Here is a 20,623-nt window from a genome sequence, read left to right as displayed (position 1 = left end):
TGCGGAGTGAGCCGTAAGTATTACACATAAACACATGTTCATAGAGCAGGGATGTAACTCCAGTACCTAGTTTCATTTTTATGAGGGTTTTGGACCCAACTCCACTTTTTTTTTTTTTAAACCCATCACTACTTTGAAATTGTGATGAAGACTGGGGAAGGCTATCTTTTTTGGGCTCTCATGTAGAGGGCCATCACTGACCTACCACTGGGCGCCCCTGACACCTCAGCAGCCTTCCTTCCAAACCAGGGGAACAGCATGACGACCGCGGGCCCCACTGTGGGATGAGAGGGAGGCCCCCACTCCAGCTGGAACTGCCTGGAGAGTTCCTGGGAGGAGGGCTGGCTGGTTTCTTCTGACATGAGACTGTCTCAGGTAAAACACCCCTGAGAGGGAAGCAAACATTTTTCCTCCTCAAGTAAAAAGAAACAAGACTCCTTGGGGAAATGGTTGATTCCAGGGCTGAGGCAGCAAAGAGCTAAGATGAACCCGGAACATTTTGTCACAAAAAGCAAGGAAACACTCAAAAAATGATTGGGACATGTTGTAAGGACACAGGAGCCAGTCTGAAGGTGTTCCAACTGGCTAAATCTGGGACAATTTGAGTACCAGATAGAATATTTATAGAATAAAATAAGAACCTGTGAGTCCACCCTGACATAAATAATTAAACGAGGGAGAAGGGAGAGCGCTCCTTCGCCCCAGACTAACAGCTAATAGACACAGAAGGAAAGATGGAATTAGAAAGCCACCATTACACAGCCATCACAGTGACTGATCTGCCAAGAGTTATCAATAAAACTAGTGAGTGAAAGTTCGATGAGGAACAGGATATTCACACGGTCCCATGCACATTACTTCCTGGGTACAAAGGGGAAGGCGGCAGCTTGACAGTGGATTAACCTAGTGAACAAGACCTTAAAACGTAATCAGAGTTAACCAGCACCAAGAACAGGCCAGGCTGACACCATGTGCCCCCGACATGATGTCCTGACAAGGCTGTAACGTCACGCCTGCCATATTCCTGCCAAAAGTGCCTAATCTGAATCTAACCACGGGGAAATAGAACGCAAACCCAAACTGAGAAACATGCTACCAAAAGTGGCCAGTGCTCTTTAAAAACCGTCAAGATCATGAAAGACGAAGAAAGGCCAAAGAACTAGTCCAGATTAGAGGAGATTAAAACTACCTGACAACATGTGGCCTGAGGCTAGATCTCAGATCTGAAACCCTGCCCCCCGCCAAAGAAAAAGCTATTAAGGACCTTACTGGGACAACTGGTAAAACTTCAATATGAATCATGGATTAGACAGTAGTGTTGTATCAATGCTATAGTTCCTGATTTTAATAAATGTACTGTGCTTATGTAAGAGAAACATGCACTGAGTATTTATGGATAAAGGAGGGTGAAGTCTACGGATTACACTCAGACGGTTCAAAGAAAACATGTGTGGAGAGAGTGAGCGGGGAGCACATGGAGACAGTAAAGCCTGTGGAACATGACGTCAGGAGGAGGTGGATCTGAGAAAAGGGCATCAGAAGTTCCTTGTACTATTCGTATAGCTTCTCCTGTAAAATTATATGAAGTTGAAGTTTAAACAATAAGCAAAACCTAAAAAAAACCCAAAAAGTTTATCCTGGCTCCCCAGCGCATATAATCAGGAACCAAAGGTAATGCTGAGAAGGCACTGAGCACTGTTCTGAGGGCTTTATATCTAGTGACTCATTTAATCCTCACAACAATCTTATGAGGTTGGTAATCCTGTTACCCTCATCTGACAGCCAGGGAAGCTGAGGCACTGAGAATTCATGGGACTCGCCAAGGTCACAGAGCTAGAAAGGGGCGGGGCTGGGGCCCGGGCGCAGCACCGTGGCTCCAGAAGCCTTTGAGCCTCTGCTCGCTCCTCACTTACTCTTACAAGTGCTTTGGCAGGAGCATCCCTTTAATTTCAGAAAAGGCTAGATGATGATGGCAGACTCCTGCCTGATAAGGTAGGAGTCCCATCTCAGCTCCACCCCTCAACTAGACCTAGGCGACGTCCCCAGTAATACCCATTCTGCGGGTCAGATGCGAGTCTCCAGGCAGGCCTGAGACCGGAGGGCAGCTGCTCCTGTTACAGGCATGCCTAAGGAATACCATAATGCTAAAAAATGCCAAGGCAGGTACAAAAGTGACATCAGAGATCACCGATCACAGACCACCATGAGAAATATAGTAACAGTGAAAAAGTTTGAAAGTGTAAGCAAAACAAAACAAAAAATAACGAGGCAAACCTGTATTAGATTTGTTATGGTGACGTCAAGCAACGCTACCCAGCAGCACTGCGTGCTGCGGAGAAATCATTCGAGAAAGGAGGAGTAAGCCAACTTCACTCCTGTCTTAGTTTAGGAAACTGCCGCAGCCACGCACCACCCTGATCAGTCAGCAGCCACCAGCACAGAGGCAAGACCCTCCGCCAGCAAAAAGATGATGATTTGCTGAAGGCTGAGATGATGATGGGTAACATTTTTTAGTACTGAAGTATTTTTGAGTTAGGGTGTGTACATTGTTTTTTCAGACATAATGCTACTGCACAGTTAAAAGACTACAGTATAGCACACTGCAGTAATGTAGTTACGTAAATGTAATTTTCTATGCACTGGAAAACCAAAAATCCTCATGTGCCTGGCTCTCCTGCAATAGTCACGTTCTTGTGGTGGTCTGGAGCGGGACTCGCAGTACCTCTGAGGTGCTCTGAGATGAGCAGGTAAAATCACAGCCCTGCTGGGGGCCAAGGGATGGCAGGACCAGGAGTGTCGCTGAGTAGGGACCTCCAGACCCTCACAGCATCCTCCCTCTGGGTCAGCAACATCTACACAGTGTCTGTGCCCCACATATATCACACACCACTCACTGAGCATGTCCTAGGTGCCAGGCACTGCACTCCGCGCCTGCAGGATCACACAGCCCATAAGTCACGATGCACAACTCAGACCCTGGTCTGGTCGGCTGTTAACACTGCTGCCAAGCTGATACTTCAACGTCACTGAACGCTTTCCAAGCTGCTTCACATACCTCACCCTGGTCCTCATGGTAACCCCAACTCACAGGTACCTGTTTTACAAGTGAGAAAACCGAGGTTCTGAAATGTAAAAGTGACTTGTTCAGTGGCACCCAGATCTTAAGAAGCAAAGTCAGGGTTTACACTTGGGTCCAGCTGTCTGTGAAGCCTGTGTTCTTCCACATTAAATGGTACTGAGAGTGGCCAAGCAGGTGTCCTGGCAGTGGCCACAGAAGGGCAGTTAGCTGGAGAGTTTGGTTCACTGTGTTAGGAGGAGCTGAGCGCGCGGCTCAGCAGTGGGTGCAGAAGGGAGGACCTCTGTGCTCGGGAACAGCGCATTCTGGGAACAAGGACTTGGCTTTACCCAGTTGGAGGGACAGAGGAGGCTAGTTCCTGGAACAACGAAGGTCTCACCCACCCAATCAAGCTATTCTAGAGCTTTGAAAGAATCAACGAAATAAACACCTCAAATGCTCTGGTCTTCCCAAGACTAGGAGGGTCACAGAGCATCCCCAAAGCCCCTCTGTTTGATTCCTTCAGTGGTGCCTCTGGCTGCAGTTCAAGACCCACCTCAAAAGAGCCTCAAAGCAAGGAAACGACACAAGTAGAGAATGTGTGTATTTTTACATTCACGTGAGAAAGCCGAAGATTCGTGTGCCATGTTTTAAGGGGGTAAGGGTGGGGGGCAGAGAATGTTTTCTCAATTTTATTTTCTGAAAATAAAAGGCTGCTCCTAAGCTAGTTACACCTTGTGTAGCATACCGAGGGCCCCTCTCCTTGTACAGCAAAGCAGCCAGCCCCAGTAATGATTTAGGGGAGATTAACAAATATGTCAATGTCTATTTTCTGCTTAATTTAAAAGCGGTGTCTATAAAGATTTTTGACTTCTGAACTCTGTTCTCCTGAAAGAAAGAAGGTAAGAATGAGGAGGGGGATAAAGAGTGATTATCCCATCATTGATCGTTTGTCAGGAGCATTTCTTATTCACTGGACTATTGTAAAAAGCTAAGCTCTCGATCAATCCTGTAAGCTCCCTGTACAATTAAATATCTTGGAATGGTTTTCTTTCTTTTCTAGCCAGATTGCAGGGCCTCAGGGTTTTTAGGAAAGCAAGCCAGGCTCTGTGTGTGTGTGTGTGTGTGTGTGTGCGCGTGTGTGTATTTAAGAATATGCTACAGAGAGGAAAGTCATTCTTTTCTAGAATCCTACTCTAGGAAAAGTTGAAATGGGAAGAGAGGTAGGTTATCCCCATCCCTTCCTTTCCCCCCAAAACAACCCCATGAAATCCTAAAAACCCAACCTTATAATGAAAAATGTTTAATGTATAAGGCTGAATGTGGAGGGCGGGAGGGTAGGAGTGCAGCTCAGTGCTTGGCACGTACGAGTGCCCCCATTAAGGGGTAAAAATAAAAAAGTTTTTTTAACTTAACAACAACAACAAAAAAGAGTTAAATGCCATACGAGGCACTACTAGTCTGATCAAATGAGAGCTAATGAGACAGGAAGGAAGGGGCAGGACACAGCCATTAAAAGACTCACCCAGCAATTAGCACCAAGATGGCAGAAAAGTCTACTCCCAGTAGACCCGCAGGCCCAGGATGGCGGGAGATTCGACCTCCAGTGACCTCGAGCATCAGGAAGACACTAATGTACCAGCATGGCGCCTGACATGCCCACAGGTGCCGTGACAGCTCCCAGGCTGACGTGAAAGGCCAGAGAGGGTGGCGGCCCGGCTCCGGGAATCTCCATCCCTTCCCCAGTGCAGTGGGGCCAATCCTCCCACTCGTTAGCAGATAAAAACCAGCTACACTGCGCCTCATGCCTCCTCTCTCTCTTGTCTTCTGAGAGGCCCGCGCTGTCGGTGGAGTATGTGTCTACCTCTGCTTTAACCACCCCCATGCCTCTCACCTCTCCGCCCTCCTGAGACGGCCTACACTCGGTCTATGGAGTGTGCAGCTCTCTGAATAAACCTACTGTTTCTCAGCTGTGGCTCACTCTTGAATTCTTTCCTGCGCGAAGCCAAGGACCCTCACTTGGTGGGGTGCATCCCAGGGACTCAGCCAAGACCTGGGACACAGCCCTCCTCTCACGCCCCCACATTTTTTCCTTTATCACTAGCATTATTGAAACGTTACTATATGCTGGTGCTGTTTAAGTACTTTTTATCTCATTAAATCCTTGCCACAACCCTAAAAGGTCACTGAGATCTTACAGATGGGGAAACTGAGGCACAAAAGAGTGAAGTAATTTGTCCAAGACCACAAAGCTAGGAAATGGCAGAGCTGAGATGTGGGCGTGGCAGTCTGGCTTCAGAGTCCATGCTTTTTAAACAAGTTAACCTGACCTGCAAGTGTCCACAGGACAGCAGCCTGTCGGGTGTTCCCGGAGCCAGCATATAAGGCAAAGCCACGTCTCTCCCCCATGGGGTCAAAGCTGAAGAGAAGCTTCTAGGAGACAGCTGGTTTCTGCAGCAGGAGGTGTTTTCACCTGGCCACGACGCTGGGGGTGGGGGGAGCAGGAGGCAGCCAGCCTTACCCTGGGGATGAGCAGGCTACCCATATGGAGTAGGATTTGGGGGGAGGTGGGAGGCCTTCAAAACTCAGAATAAAGACCGGAATGGTTGGCTAAAAATCTCTGCTCAGCCAAAGGCACTAGGTGACCCTGCAGAAATCTCTTTCCTTTTCTGAGCTATTTCTCATTCATGTAACGACAGTCCTGATCTGGCGAACAGGAAAAATGTTTTATAAAAGAATGTGATATTAAAGTGTGTGCTGTTTTAATTCTTAATTGTTTTTTAAAGTTATACCAAGAAGCCTGTGTAAATTTAAACCCAATTTTAACTTTTATGGGCCTTCCTCCTCTGAAGAAGGCAATGTGCTTTGACTGGTTAAATACTTAGGGTGCTTAAAAAAAGGGCTAGCTCACCCTCCCCACTAAGCTCCTGAATATCTCAGATGTGAGAACACACACCCACTCCTCAACCGGGAGATTGAAAAATCAGCATAAAAAAGACTGAAATCTTGTTAAGATTCAGAAGTACAAACTTAAGTAGCTGTTTCAAAGATCTATGTAATCACATTTTCTAAAGAAATTTCTCTATAAAGACAGTTAAGATAGGGTGGGAAAAAAAAAAAAATAAACCCTGCAAAACTATTTCTGTATCCATAACAGGTGTGCCTTTCTTTACACAAAAACATTCTTGAAAAACTGCGTAAATCAGATCCTGTTTTAAATGCCTTAAGGGAGCTATTTAGAAGGAACCCTGTAGTGAATCCCTTGGTAAAGCAAATAATCCTTTGGTAATAGGAATAATTTCTCCCAATGTATCTAGTTTTTTTTTTTTAAATCCCAATTTCATATATCTGCTTTCCTTCAAAGGGGGCCATACCTACCTAAATACAACTGTATTTGCATATTGATTTTAACAGCAGTCCTCTCAAGGGATGTTTAACCCTAAGGTTCCTTGCAATGGTGTTAGTGCTCTACTGTTCATATTTTTAAAAATCATTATAGTAAGTCCAGAGACTTCCAAATGAGAATAAAAAAGTCTATTACTCCCCCTGCAGCCTCGTCCCCCGTGCCCCAGGCAAACATCCCACCCCAAAGGGTCAGGAAACAGCGCGGACTTCTCTGAATTCTAGTAGCAATGAGCCTGGCGGTTCATACTATTTTCTTTCCCTAAGTTGCTCTCCCTAAGTCTGGCAGGTGGAGGGACGGGGATCTGGGTGAGCTGGGGCCAGGTGGGGAGGAGGGTCTTTCTGTCCGCTGTGTTCTGACGACAGCTTCAGACAGGCAGGAGCTTGGGCTCAGTCTAACAAGATGGCGCCCCCAGTCCCTCCAGCCTGATGGACCCGCGACACTCCTTCCGGAAGAGGCAAGCCCAGATGCTTCTCTAAATACAATCAGGTTAAGAGATCACACCAAAAGGACGCCTTCTCCATCCCACAAAATGTTGTCACTGTTGGGCCAACTGAAGTCAAAGTTCAATGACCCCCATTCCTGGGCTAAAGTACATTGTTTACGGGAAGTGTTTCCTCTAGCAAACTAACAGCCCCAGGTAACGCACAGGCTGGCTGGTTTCAGCCCACCTTACCAGAATCAGAAAGCCCTCCGCCCTTCATGGACCCTAAACCTCTTACCTCACCTGCAACCCATAAGAGACTTGCACACACACCGATCAGGCACTGTGTGACCCTGACCTTATAAAAGGCCCCAACAGCCGGCCCTCGGTGCTCACAGGGGCACCCCCACCTGTGTGCCTGCTGTTGTCTATGGCAGTGTATCCAACAGACTCCTTTTCTATTCTCATACTTTATCTCTGGTAAATTCTTTTACCAATCAAGTCACCATGTCACAGTCCAGCTGCCCCACTGTGCACATTAACAGTCACTATTGCACTAAACTGTATCAAGCCGAAGAGCTTCTGAATCAGTGTGATGAGGTGGGTGTAAGCTGCTGCTAATTTAAGGGAGGAGGCATGGCCCACAACCTCTACCGTCAGGACAGAAAACCTTATGTTGTTTCTCAGTTGCCTATTGTCTCAGCGCCCAGTGCCTGGGTGGCCACGGAGCCAGGAAGACGCTCCAGATACAACAGGGGAGAAGGCCAGAGGCCCCTCCCCAGGCACGGGTGTTAGGCCCTCTTTCCCATCCTCAACTTTCCCAGTAAGGACAAAATATGTATTAAAAAGTACGAAATACTGCTTTCTGCCTCAAACAAGCAACTCTGGCTCTTTTCAGCTTACAGCATCTTGAAGATGGACACAAGAGATGGAAAAGCACTCTACACAACTCAGATGCTTTGATCACCTCTGTCAGAAAAGCAGCTCAACCCCTGAGTCCCCTCCTCAACCCAAGGAAGTGTCCATTTCCTGTCATCCTAGGGACTAAAAAGAAGGCTTGGGAGGGAGGCATTCCTGAGGATTTTCACAGACAGATGTATTCTCACCCACACTCCCTCTGCACCAGGGTCCCACAGGCCGCAAGGCCCCCTGGGCACTGGGTGGCCTGGAACGGCCAGGCAAGTGCTCACCAGTGCTGCCCAGGCTGTCGCTCATAGGGCAGGCTCTGTCTGTGTGGGCACAGCCCGGATGCTGCGTGGCAGGCTGCCCGGCTGTCTGGGAACAGGGCCGCCACCGAGATGTGTGTCTGGGGCAGAAAGAAGCTCCTTCACCTGGGTACTCTTTGTACACTGAGGGAGAGGGGCAGTGGGGTGCTTACAGTGGCAGTCCCACCTCGGCTGGACAGTTCTCTCTCTACCTAAATGGATTTGTCATTTCCCTCTGAACACAAGGGGAGGGTGGGGACCCGGAGAGGGCCTCAGGTAGCGGCACACAGGAGGCCAGGCTGGGAAAGCCGTCCCGCTCCACAGCCACTCTCTCTGCTCCTGGAGGTAGAAGATGTCACAGAGACACAGGGAGGCCTCGGAGGGCTGCGCTCTATTTCCAGAGAAGGAATTTAATTTCCTCAAGGCAACCAGAATGGTAGGGCATTTTCCTCCCTGCACTGACTCTCCCAAGGCCTGGTTCTGAGAACCCAGGGTCAGAGCTGGCCCAGCAATGCAGGACTCTGGTGTCTGGGCTGACACCACGTTTCCTGCTGGGGTAATTCTTCCCTTTGCCTTTATCAGGACGCAATCTACGTACAATTTTCATACTCCGCTGTAATCACAGAACTGCAAACTAGTAATTCACCTCCTTCTTACCCAAACTAACTATATAAAATGACAAAAGGTCATTAAAAAAAAATACAAATCCTGAAATGAAGTTGGCTGTTCAGAAATGAACTGTTATTCATTACCCTTAGAGAATAAACAGTATTTACATTTTGGAGCACAACCATTTGTGCACTGGTTTGTCTGAGTGCCCTGACGGCAGGCTCCCCAGTGCAGAGGCCGATCTGGGGAGAGACGGCGGCACAAGGTAACACCCACTCCTACAGGCTTCTCCTAAGTCCCGTGTCTCTCAGTGGAGTCGGCTTCACATCACAAACAGAAAGCACTCCTGTTTGAAGAGCTCTTGTTTAATTTTGACCAGGCTCCATATTAAGCCGAGGTAAAACCAGAGGACATCCTGAGAAAAGCAGAGCACAGGGAACCAGAATTCCCTTCTGGGCTCCAAAGTACATTTACTCTGTATCTTGGATGACTTATTTAACTCCTCCTTTGCTTCAATCTCCCAGTCTGGAAAATGAGGTCATTTTCACTGACTTTGGGAAAAGGCATTTTGGCAGTCTGGTTCTGGGCATTGAGAAAGGAGCCAAAAGCCAGGGTGAACCCTAAAGGAGCCGGGTGCACAGGTGTCCCATCACACCCCTGCTCATCTGTTGCCACGGATACGCCTGGACGTGAGCGGTCTCCCTGGAAGACCATGAATGCCCAAGAGACAAGGCCACTTCTTCCGTTTCCTTCGTATTTCCCTCCCTGTACCCCTCACTCCCGAAGTGGGCCTCAGCCACAGAGAACGCTCAGCTCCAAACGTGGCCATCTGCGTCTTCTGATGGTTAGGATGGGAAGGAAATGATGCCGACCCCCTTGTTTGAAAAATGCGTCTCAGATTCAGAGCAAACGCACATTCATCTGGTCCTCACGCTGGCATTGTCCCCAGGGCGTTGTCCCCACTTTCTAGATGAAGGTGTGTTGGCCAAGTTAAATGGCTTACCCAAACCTGCAAGCAACACACCCAAGGCTTGGGCGTGGTCGTTTTTACTCCAGATCCACTGCTCGTGTCCCTGACTGCCCAGGGTCAGAGCCGGCCTCACATTTAGCCGACTACGGATTCCTTCTCTAGTGCCTCTTTGGTCAAGGTTAAATAAATATGGTTTTCTTCAATGTGGATAGGAAATTGATAATGAGATGATTTGTAACAAATGACTAAACGGCCGTCACTTGGGCATCCCCTCCCTTGCCCCTTCCTGGGCTTCCTGGGTGAAGGTGGGAGCGACGTGGATTTTCTTCAAGGGGAAGCAGCTTCGCCACACACCCCTCACCACCCAGGCGTTCTGCAAACCCATGCCAGAGAGGATCCCCCTTCCTACCACCCAGTTACTCCGAAGGGATGATAACAGCCATTGGGGGGTTAAAAAGAGGCAGTGAACCCCCAGTTAATGAGTAGGAATTCAGCAGGCAGTGTAAGATAAATGGAGCTCTCTCTGCTTCTGCTGGAGTCAGCATGAACTGCGGCCCTGCGGCTTGTTTGTGGCAAATGGAGTGCGCGAAATATCAAAGGGCAGTGATCCAGAAGAAGACCGACTTTGACAAATTTTAAATTGGCCAGAAAGAAAACCAGCAAAAAAGAAAAAAAGAAAGAAAAAAAAGGAAAGAAAAAAAGGAAAAAAAAAAAAAGAAAAGTATGCAATTTGCTGTGTCCTGCAATTGTGGTGCTTCTGTCTTTGTGGAGAATTAGTGGTAAAAACAGTAGCGATTGCTGGATACTGGGAGCAATTATGAGCCATCTAAGTGAGATGCTTATCAGTGGCTGAAGCATTTAGAGCTCTCTCTGTGTACAGTCGTGAGTAACCTGCTCTTGAGCTGCAGTTACTTTAATTAAAGTGTATGGGGTTGGTCAGAAGTAATTATCCTGTTTGCAGAAGAAAGAGGAGGAAAAAAAAAAAAAACCCACCACCTCAACAATTCAGGGTGGCAATAGATTTTAGAAGCAACTTTGCCAATTTCTTGTTGTGTGTGTGCCTTTCCCACAAAACAATCAGGCAGCGGTGGGTTCGAGTTACTGGTGGTTGTTTCCTAATGGCAAACACTGGGACAAAAACAGGGTTCATGGTGACCCAAGCCACACTGTGTCTGCCAGCATGTGTGGTCTCTAGAGTGAGGGAGGCAAACACTCAGGAGTTTTTGTGTCTCTAGAGCGTGAGGATGTAAAGGGTTCACAAATGGTACTTTACTAATTAAATCACTCTTCGGAACACAAATGAGCTGGCATCTCTTTTTTTATGCCTTCATTCACTGAGTTTCACTACATTTTAAAGACAATCTCTCTGTTCCTTCGGAAAAACCAAACCAAACCAACAAACAAAAGAACCTCAAGCTATTATCTTTCCTAACATAGCAAGGAGCTAAATGGGAGACCTGGGCAGACAATCAGCATTTAAAAAGGATTTGACACAGGGCTCCCGTGGTTTAGTCCAATGTTCAAATCGCAAGCCTCCTCCAAGAGCTCCCACAACAAATGAGCAGCGCAGGAATGGCTGGAAGCACCAAGCGTGAGTGCTCCAGGGTGGCTGCTGCCTGGCCTGTCTGGAAGCACACAGTGCACAGTCTTCACTTCCATTCCTCCAGCTCAGGATGGCCCCAGAACGCCACCGAGGCAGGGCTCTGGCATTTCCCACCCCATGACACTGACTCTCACACCCCTCAGAAAGGAGGCGGGCTCATCCAAGGAGACAAGCAGAAACAGGGTATTTAAGCCTAGCATGTTCTCCCCCGATCAGCCTGCCCTCAACAGCCACTTCCAGCTAATCATTCTTTACAAGGACATCCACAAGCCAGAAAGATGGGCTGTTTGAACTGTAAGGGAATATCAGAAGAAAAATCAGGTGACTTTTGGTTTTTCAGGGCCCACTTTCCCTCCTATTACACACACTGTTATATTCTACCAGGGTTCTTACCATATAGAGGACAGTAAATAAAGATTATCATGAATTTGATCAAATGCTTCAGTGCCTCCTCCCCTGGCCTATGAATGCACTCATTACAAATCAGCTGAACGGCTCATTGATTTGCCAGGAGAACGGGCAGACATACCCAATCGCTCAGCCAAGTGGATGTAGACGGGGTCCACCCGACGCATGGTCTTCACCAGATCCTTTCTGCGGAATTTGATTTCTACTGTCCCTTCTGGCTCCAGAACTGACCCCCTGGATCAGAGGGAAAGAAAGGGGAACAAAACAAAACAGAAACAGAGGCACTTTAAAGGAAGGAGACAACAGAATGAGGCCAGTTACAATCTGTGGACCAGGAAATAGCTTCATAATGGTTTTGCCCACCCACGGTTCACATAAGTAACCCCAGGGAGAGCCGCAGGCACCAGAGAAGAGTCTAAGTGGGGTATGAGAAAACCCTGGCAAAAAAGCAATGAAAATGATTCTCATTACTACACGAGCCTACATCCATCTCAAAGGGAGAACAATACAGATCCCATCACCTATAGCTCATAAGAGTAACAGGAATCACATTTTCCAGAAAAAAAAAAAAAAAAAAAAAGATGGTGTAGGCACAGTGACAGGAGAACCACCTCCATCACTCAGGTGGACTGATGCGGGGTGAGCGCCAGTCAGTCCTACACAGGACGTCAGCCTGCTGGTGGCACTGAGACACACAAGGCCAGGCCAAGCGGCAGAGGAAACGTTCTGCCCACTGCTATGGAAATGACAAAGTGAAAGGTTTCAGGCCACTTCTAGTGCATCCTAATGATGTCCTATTACCAGGAACATTGCCCTAAACACCTCAAAAAAAAAAAAAATTATAGCTAATGCTTGGCACAGCATAGCATTGTTCTAAGTGCTTACTTAAACAACTTCATGACAGTCCCAGGCCCGGTCTACATCCACTATGAGGTAAGGTATTACTATCCACCTTTCACAGATGAAGAAACTAAGGTACAGGAAGGTAAGAGACTTGTCCAAGTCTAACAAGAGACAGAGTTGGATCTGAAACGAGACAGTCTTGTTGTAAAGTCTGCAGAGGCACTATCTCCAGTCTGATATCAAACCAGGGGCTAAGTGAGGACTTAAAAGTCCCTAAGAATCAAACGTTAACCCAGTGATTTGACAATAAAACTATTGGACTCTCCTAAGCAGCTTCTGAAGTAAGAGGCTGAAATTTTGGGGAAAAGAGAGACATAGGTGCTCTATAAAACGACTGGATGTAGGAACTGGTATGGAAAATGTCAAGGAAATATGATGAGATTTACCTAATTTGATAAGGGTTGAAAACAGATTGTGAAGGGAGGCTGGATTTAATCTGTTTTACTTAAGTGTTTTCAGGTACTCGATGCCTAATAGAAGCCTGGGATGCTCTCTTGCAGTCCTTTGGGCGCTGCAAACACTGTGTTCTCCAAGCCTCCCAGAACACCAGAGTGAGAAGCTGGACTGTGGGGGAGATGCTTTGGTCTGAAACATAGAATTTGGGGGCTGTGGTGCACCTCCACGACCACCCAGCTCGTTCTACAGACAAGGAGAAGCAGCCCAGGCAGGGTGAGGACCGCTCCAGGCTCCTCACTAGTCAGCAGCAGGGCTGGTGAAGACCCCAGGACTCCAGACTGACAACTCAGTCCTTCTGCTACCAACTTGCTTTACGCTCCCCCTGCCACTTACCTAAGAGAGACTGATAGGTATATCTGAACAACATATGGGAGGGAATCGCACAGAGTTCGGGGGCGCCTGGAATAGAGGACCTCGTGGTAAAAGAACCTGGTGTTGGGGGCCACACTGAGAGAGCCTGACTCCAGCCTGGTTCCCGTCTCACGCCAGCAGATGCTACTTAGAAAGCCTGTTTTTCTGACCTTGGTACCCTCTGGGGATAGACAGACTCAGAGAGAGTACCCTTGGTTATAATGCTCCCCAGGAGGAAGCGCACAGCCGGAGGACCCCTAGAGGCAGTGAGCAGAAGAGAGGAAGGAGTGCTACCTGCTTTCTCGGTCAGCGTACATCTCCATGTGCCGGGGGTTGATGGTGGGGTCAATCACGACCCAGGAGCCGCCCCGAAGCTCGGCCTGCGGAGGAATGTAAACCATCACAGGCTGGGAGCACTCCCGCAGGCCATCCACGATGTAAGCACCGAACTTCAGCACCTGGTCGTACATATCTGTGGAGGGCGAGACAAATTGGGAACCATGAAGCAGTGCTTCCAAACACCGTTCACACTGTGGTACACAGAGAAAACAAGGCTGCTCACAGCCAGAGGCGACAGGTCTGGGGGTGCAGCTAACCCAGTTCCTGTCTGGCCACCCTGAAGACTAAAGCGATTGGTGTCTCCACCTGCGTTCTATGTAAGACTGCAGGGGAATCTTCAAAAGCCCACAAGAAGTATATTCTCTTTCCTAAGATTCTGTGTGCAGGCCCTGTGGGTTGCATATCCACTTTACATCCTCCCTGAATTTCTGCACTCAGGTCTCACCACATTAATTCACATTTGCTCTACAAATGTTGAGTATTTTTCACGTCAATATGTGATCTCTCGCACGACATTAAGTTTTCTGGAGGAACTACCCACGCTCTTTTCAGTTCTTCTCGTCTTCTTCTCATTGTGATACTCAGCATACTTTAAGCCCTTAAAATGCAGAGCAAATGGAAATGGATCCTTCAAAAACTTTATCTTCAAAAACTGCATCTTTCCTCTTTGCATCCCCAGGGTCCTGTCCAGTACCTGAAACAGAGTGCTTAGTGTCTGCTGAATAAATGAATGGACACATACATGCGCTTTGGAAAGAACATAGCAAGAAAGAAAAATTAATTCTTTATCAGCCGCATTTTTATCAGGGTATCAATGAGAGAAAAAATTAAATGTATTTAATTGGAAATGTATATATTGGAAATATCACACAGCTGTATAAAAAGAGGAGCCACCTCTTCACTATGCTAAAGACTATACTTCGTAACCCCCGCAAAGGGATTACAAAAGGAACCCTTGGTGCATAGTTAGTCCTTGGAAAGCAGGGCCAGTTATTTATTTCCCAATAATTTATGACTTCCTCCCATTTCCTAGCTCACTGAAGTCTAACCATTGCTAAAGTTTTAGGTTTATGAGTCCAGATGTTTAATGAGTATTTCGGTGGAACCACAATGGATCCTTTTGAAACACCAAATAACAGGTTCAACTGAGTTCAAACTTTCCTATCAAAGAGAGGATCTCAATTTGGAATAAATCAATCTGGAAATCCAAAGCAAAGAAGCATTTTTCAGGAGGTTAAGAGCCAACCAAATAGAAGTTGCTTTCATTGTAGTTACTGGCAAATTAAACCGCTGCCTCCTCTGAAGTAAAAACGACTCTCTATAGAAGCTGTCAGTGAGCACGCTCACGGCAAGGCACAGGCCGTTCTCCAGTGCCCAACCTGGCTGGTCCGGGAAGGAATTGCAAAAATTCGGAAGATGCCCCAGGGAAAACCCCGTACTCTGTGTGGAACGTGAATGGTCACATACTCCGTGTATGTGATCAGAACAAAGACGTTTATTCCTTTGGGAGGAAAGCAAAGACCAAAAAAATTTACTGCTAATTACACAACTGCTCTATGAAGAGCAGGGAATAAAGGACTTTAAGCGCTTTGCGCTAATTCTGTGGTTATGAAAATAATTGCTCAGTTCAAATTATTTTAACTAAATTAATTCTTTAGTGGATATTTCAACCAGTGCTACATAATAAAATAATTGTGTAATTAGCAGTACATTTTTCAGTGCTGCCAAGAGTACGGTCTCAGAACAAGTAACGGAGAGGAGTGGCCCTCAGCGGCGTCATGTGCAGAGAAATGGGAGGCAGAGATAAAAGGAAAAAGGGAAACAACAGAAAACAGCACACAGAAAAGCCATTCCACGTGAAAAAGGAAAAAGTAAGTTAAGAGGTAAATGATCGAGTTTCCAGCTTCTACACTCACTTCTGTTTGTTAAAGACATGTCTGCATCAAAATCCATCTCTGTACTATGATTAACAGACCCAGCTCCCCAGAAAAGGAGAGGACTTTATTTAAAATGTACCCCCATTTACTTAATTAAAAAAAACAACACTTGATTTTACAGTATAAGCAAATTGTTTGGGATAAGTAAGTTGAGTATGTGTGTGTTTTACTTTTGTGAAGTGGACTTTGGTCCCTCCTATTCATCTTTTTTCTTTTTTTAAATTTTTTTTATTGCTCCTGTTCATCTTCACGGCTAGCTCACTGTATACCAGGGTGCGCGGTTACACGTGCACACGCGCGCGTGCACACACACACATGCCATTTAATCATCAGAAAAATCTCATAGCCAAGTGACAGGCCAGTAAACCGAGCCTTAAATAGTAAGTGGCTGAGATAAGACTTTGAATTCAGGTCTCTTTGGCTCCAGAGTCCACATTCAACTACTTCATTCTTAACTCATCACTCTTACTTTGAGGAAAGAGCATGAGGCTGAAGTAATCTGCTTTCCAGCATCTGATACAATGGTGGAGTGAAATAAAAACCAGAAAAGAGACCTGAATAAATGAATATTTCTAAATCTTGCCTGAGGTTTTGGTATGTTCAGAAATATCAGAAATTGTACGACCAGCTATGTGAAGGGCTTGGATCTGACTGCAAAACAATTATCTCCAGGCCCCAAGACTGTGAGCAGAAAAGGGGCATCAAACTTCATGAAAGCTGACAAGCTAGAGACTGAAAACAGTGCCTCCATCTAACCTGGAACAGCAACACCCCACAGTCCAAACCATCACTACACTCAAAAAGCAACAAAGGCTATTAAAATATAAACAAGCACACGAACACACAAACTCTACAAACAACACGCTCGTCCTGAATCACAGCTGCCCCAAACCACGCATTCTGAAAGGCAGGCCGAAGCACTTGGCAACAACCGGGCACACATTTGTTTGAAATCCCTTCCTATTTAAGAGACAGAGCACAAGCAGAGCCAAGAGTAGCAGGGGAGGGCAGGGATCCCCAAGGGTTTCGGCTAGAAATCAGCCCAGGGAGTTGTAAAGCTATGCATATGCCGCCTGTCAGTTCTCAGGCCCTGAGAAAGGCAATGGGAATGGAAAATACTGATAGGTTCCTCCTCGGAGAGGCGGGAGCCTGCGGCTTTCTGAGCATTCAGAGCAAAGCACATCTGCATGAATGGTGATCACACAGTCTTTCCAGTGTGTTCTCAGCACCCAGGCGCCAATCCTGCCTCGGGCCTTCATTGTTACACAACATGGATAAACCGTGGCAGCCACATGTACCAGACAAGGGAGCAAGGCGGGTAGGGGCATCCCCAGGGCCCCGCGCCCTCGAAACTGGAACAGATCTTACTGGCTTGAGGCAAGATTATCTGTTAGAAGCTGAAGGTAAGCGTCAGGCGTACACAAGCTGCAAACACATAATGTCTCTCATGAGTTCATTATGGCCGGCTGACACTGTATGTCAACATCCAAGTAATCAGAGACTTTAAAATGGACTTTCATTCCAGTTAAAGTTTTCAATAAATGTTTTTTTATTGTTATTTATAACCTGTCCCAAGAAAAAATAATAAGTATAACATGAAAAGCCAACTGAGAGTGACCCTGTAGCACTAGCAGTGAGGAGCTTAATATCACTGGGATTTGCATCCTATCAAGCTATTCATGCTGAGGCTGGGACCCTGGTGCTAATTTCTAGTAAATTTCACGCTTGATGTCTCCCTGTTGTGGGTCATTGCCGGTTCGTCTAAATAAACTGCTTCCAAATGGCTCTTCCATCTAAATATTCAGCCAGTTTTTATAATTTAATTTTGCATTATGCTGAATAGCCTTCCGGCCAGAGAGAGCTCATTGGGAAAAAAGCACCAATACCATCTTGACATGCTTTTATTTATTTATTTATATTTTTACTGCTCGAATTAGACCTCCTAGGCCGACTAGTAAAGAGTTTTTTTTTTTTTCCCCCTCCACTAATGTCAATTTTCAGCATAGCAAGAGCTGTCTCTAATCTTTTCCTACTCATTACACACAATTTTGGAGTCATTTTACCCACAGTGCAGTCGGCTCCTGGCTGTGTGTTTGTGTGCACTGAGGGATGGCATAATTGTTTATTTTCCCTCCCTGCATAATCCCCAGCCAGTATTGAAACCAAAACTGCAAACATCTCCCCAAGGGATATGGAATGACTCTCCGCTTAGGTCCCTTTACATGAGATAATATGTCAGAAACATCCTGACCTGTATGTAAATATGAGAGGAGGGCGATCTTCCCCTCCTGCTTTCACACTGATCTCTATCTTCCCCAAAGCTTATTTGACTTGAGTGATGTGTAAACGGATGCAGCAGCACCAAAATCCAGAAAACAGAGCTGGTCCTGCTCCACATCAGGCCAATAACTCATTTTTGATTAGGAGTGGGGGAAGGGGGAAGTGGGAGTAATTGTTTAATGAATACAGGCTTTAGGTCGGGGATGATGAAAAAGTTCGGGGTATAGGCAGCAGTGATGGTCACACAACACTGTGAATGTATTTAATGCCACTGAATTGTACTCTTACAAATGGTTGAAACGCTAAGTATTACGTTATGTATATTTTACAATGAAAAAAAGCCATAATTCATTTCTGAGCTCTGGCAGTTTCTGGTTACAATAACCCCAAAGCAGAGGGGAGGTGGGTGGGTAGGAACTTTCTCAGGAACCTAGATGTTCTGATTCTCAGGATATGCTAGTAGATCTGGTTCTGGTCCTAGGCGCTAACCTGTGCTACAGGAAGTAAGACAGATCTGTGTTCTCATTTTTAAGCTAAGTGATCTTGGGAAATTTTCTTAACCTAAGTCTCAATTTATGTAAATTAGGGATGATACTATAACTCACCCTTGGAGGCGCTTCTTGTGATGACTGTGTAAGATGGTGCATGTAAAATGGTTAGCACGGTTTCTGGTGGAGAGAGCGCAACGGCTCTTAACTGCTGTGGTTACTGTTACAAGCCTAGCGGTCAGGCTGGGCCGGAGCCAAAATGTGCAGCAGGATTCAAGCTTTCCCTACAAGCGGCACGCTGCAAACTTTTGAACTCCACGTCTGCCAGGACGAAACGGCCAGGCTGACTTATTACTCCTAAGTAATGTCAGGAAGAGTGAATCCTCGACGGCTCCCCCGGAAGAGAGGTAACTAAGGAGTAACAGCGTTGCATTCTCTCCTAAGCCTTGATGTCACTCCTCCAGCAGAGGAATCTGGGATCAGGTGAAATCTGATGCTGAATGAACCTCACACACATAAATGAAAGGGATTTCAGCTCCCCCGCCCCATACAGTACCTTCCTCCTTTGAACACTGTGGTGTTCTGTTCCACATAGGGCTTTATCATTCTGCGCAAGACATTTTTCTTGACTCTTTGAGGCACTGTCTATTTCTGACTAATTTTTGTTTTCTCTGAAGTATCTAGCTAGCATAGTTTCTTGCACATAGAAACTCAATAAAAATGTGCAGGATTGGCTTGCTTAACCTATACTCTCAGTATCTCGTGGTATTTCCACTGATTTACTATCTTGGTCAAGAAATAATTCACCTTGATAGTCTAGGAAAGTATATAAACACTAATTTGCATGTATGGTCCAAGACTCTCCAAAGAAAGTGTAAAATGTGGTAGTTCTCCAGTAAATATGGACAAAGGGAACTTTTCAACTGAAAAAACAAACAAAAAAATCGCCCTAGTCGTCCACATTTTGGCAGGGAGGCCTGGCTATACAAAGGCAGGGGTTTCCCTGGCCAGGTGAGGGAGAGCTGTTAGCATAAGGCTCTAATGTCTTTCCACACACAGCTGATGACCTACTAGAGGGTAACATTCCCAGGCCTTTCCTCCCTCAAAGCTAGAGATGCTCCTGCCCCAAGCCCTTTCTGGGTGCCTTAGGGAGAGCTCATTCTTTCAGTGTCTATGTCCTACCTCTGATCACTCTATTTCCTCCAGCAGCATCCACCCCACCTCCTTCCACTCCCCTACCTCATTCCACTCCTTCAGAACCTTGGGTCCTCCCTGATGACTGAAGTGGACACTCATCAGCACAGTCATCCCCTCCTGGCCTCAGCATGGCCATGAATCTCTGGCCATTGGAGAGAGAGCGTCGCTACTCTGAGAGGTGGAGTACGCTCCCTCAGGCTTTCCCTGAGCTGTCCACGGTGGCTCTGCACATGGAGGACCCTCGGTAATTGGTGACACCAGCACAGAGCAGAGCCTTTATAATAATGGCCTAATATGCTGGCGCCACAGGCCCAGGGCTGTTGTTGGATAATACTAAAACATATCACAAACTGCCACAAAGAACAGCCTCTGGTAAGGAATCTGTTCATTTTCTTCTGGTGAAGGCTAATTTCAGAATCTATCTTGGTCACGGTAGGGCATTCAAGACTAACACCAACAAAGAGTAGGCCCCGAAAAGAGGGACGGAGACGGGCACAACCACACTCCCCAGGACCATCAGAACAGCCCGCCAGTCCCTAAATCTACAAGAGCAGCCCACCGAGGCAACACTAAAAGATCCTTCTGAAATTCTGCATGGAATTATAAAAACATACTGAATTTTCCCATCCAAGTTACAACTCAGAAGACACCTCAGAGGGAGCACAACCCCCAAGAAGCCTAGGGTGACAGGCTGTCAGGACACCCACGGGCTCTGCCCAATAAATGCCCCCCCACTGCAGTGTTTAGGGGAATCAGTGAGGCCCCAGGGCCAAGCCACTCACCCTTCATCCCACCAGAGAAGCCTCTCCAGTTGGCAAAGACCATCAGAGGCAGCCCTTCACGGTTGAAGTCCTTGATAGCTTGATAGGTCTTAAATGCAGAGTCTGGGAACCAAACCTGGCCAGCCTGCTGGATTATCTATTGAGAAAAGCCAAAGAGGAAGACGCAATTAACAACACAGCTTGAAGGGGAATCTCTCCAAGGAGAACCAGGTT

General features: G+C 46.7%; 1 protein-coding gene across 10 annotated transcripts in view; it reads right to left on the bottom strand.

The window, feature by feature from the left end:
- The window catches only part of ACACA (acetyl-CoA carboxylase alpha), a 256,134-nt gene that overhangs the window by 13,039 nt on the left and 222,472 nt on the right, over positions 1–20,623 (bottom strand). For all 10 annotated transcript variants that reach the window (XM_014559143.2, XM_032498300.1, XM_014559162.2 and 7 more), the window contains 3 exons: positions 20,411–20,546; positions 13,682–13,859; positions 11,799–11,911 (listed from right to left, as the gene is read on the bottom strand). In XM_014559143.2, coding sequence (XP_014414629.1) covers positions 11,799–11,911; positions 13,682–13,859; positions 20,411–20,546 — 427 coding nt within the window. The remainder of the gene's footprint in view (positions 1–11,798; positions 11,912–13,681; positions 13,860–20,410; positions 20,547–20,623) is intronic.

This window comes from Camelus ferus, chromosome 16 (genome assembly GCF_009834535.1).
Source record: "Camelus ferus isolate YT-003-E chromosome 16, BCGSAC_Cfer_1.0, whole genome shotgun sequence".
In the NCBI taxonomy this organism is placed as follows: domain Eukaryota; kingdom Metazoa; phylum Chordata; class Mammalia; order Artiodactyla; family Camelidae; genus Camelus; species Camelus ferus.
The sequence above is the reverse complement of the archived record's forward strand: the minus strand, read 5'-3'. Positions and strand labels throughout refer to the sequence as shown.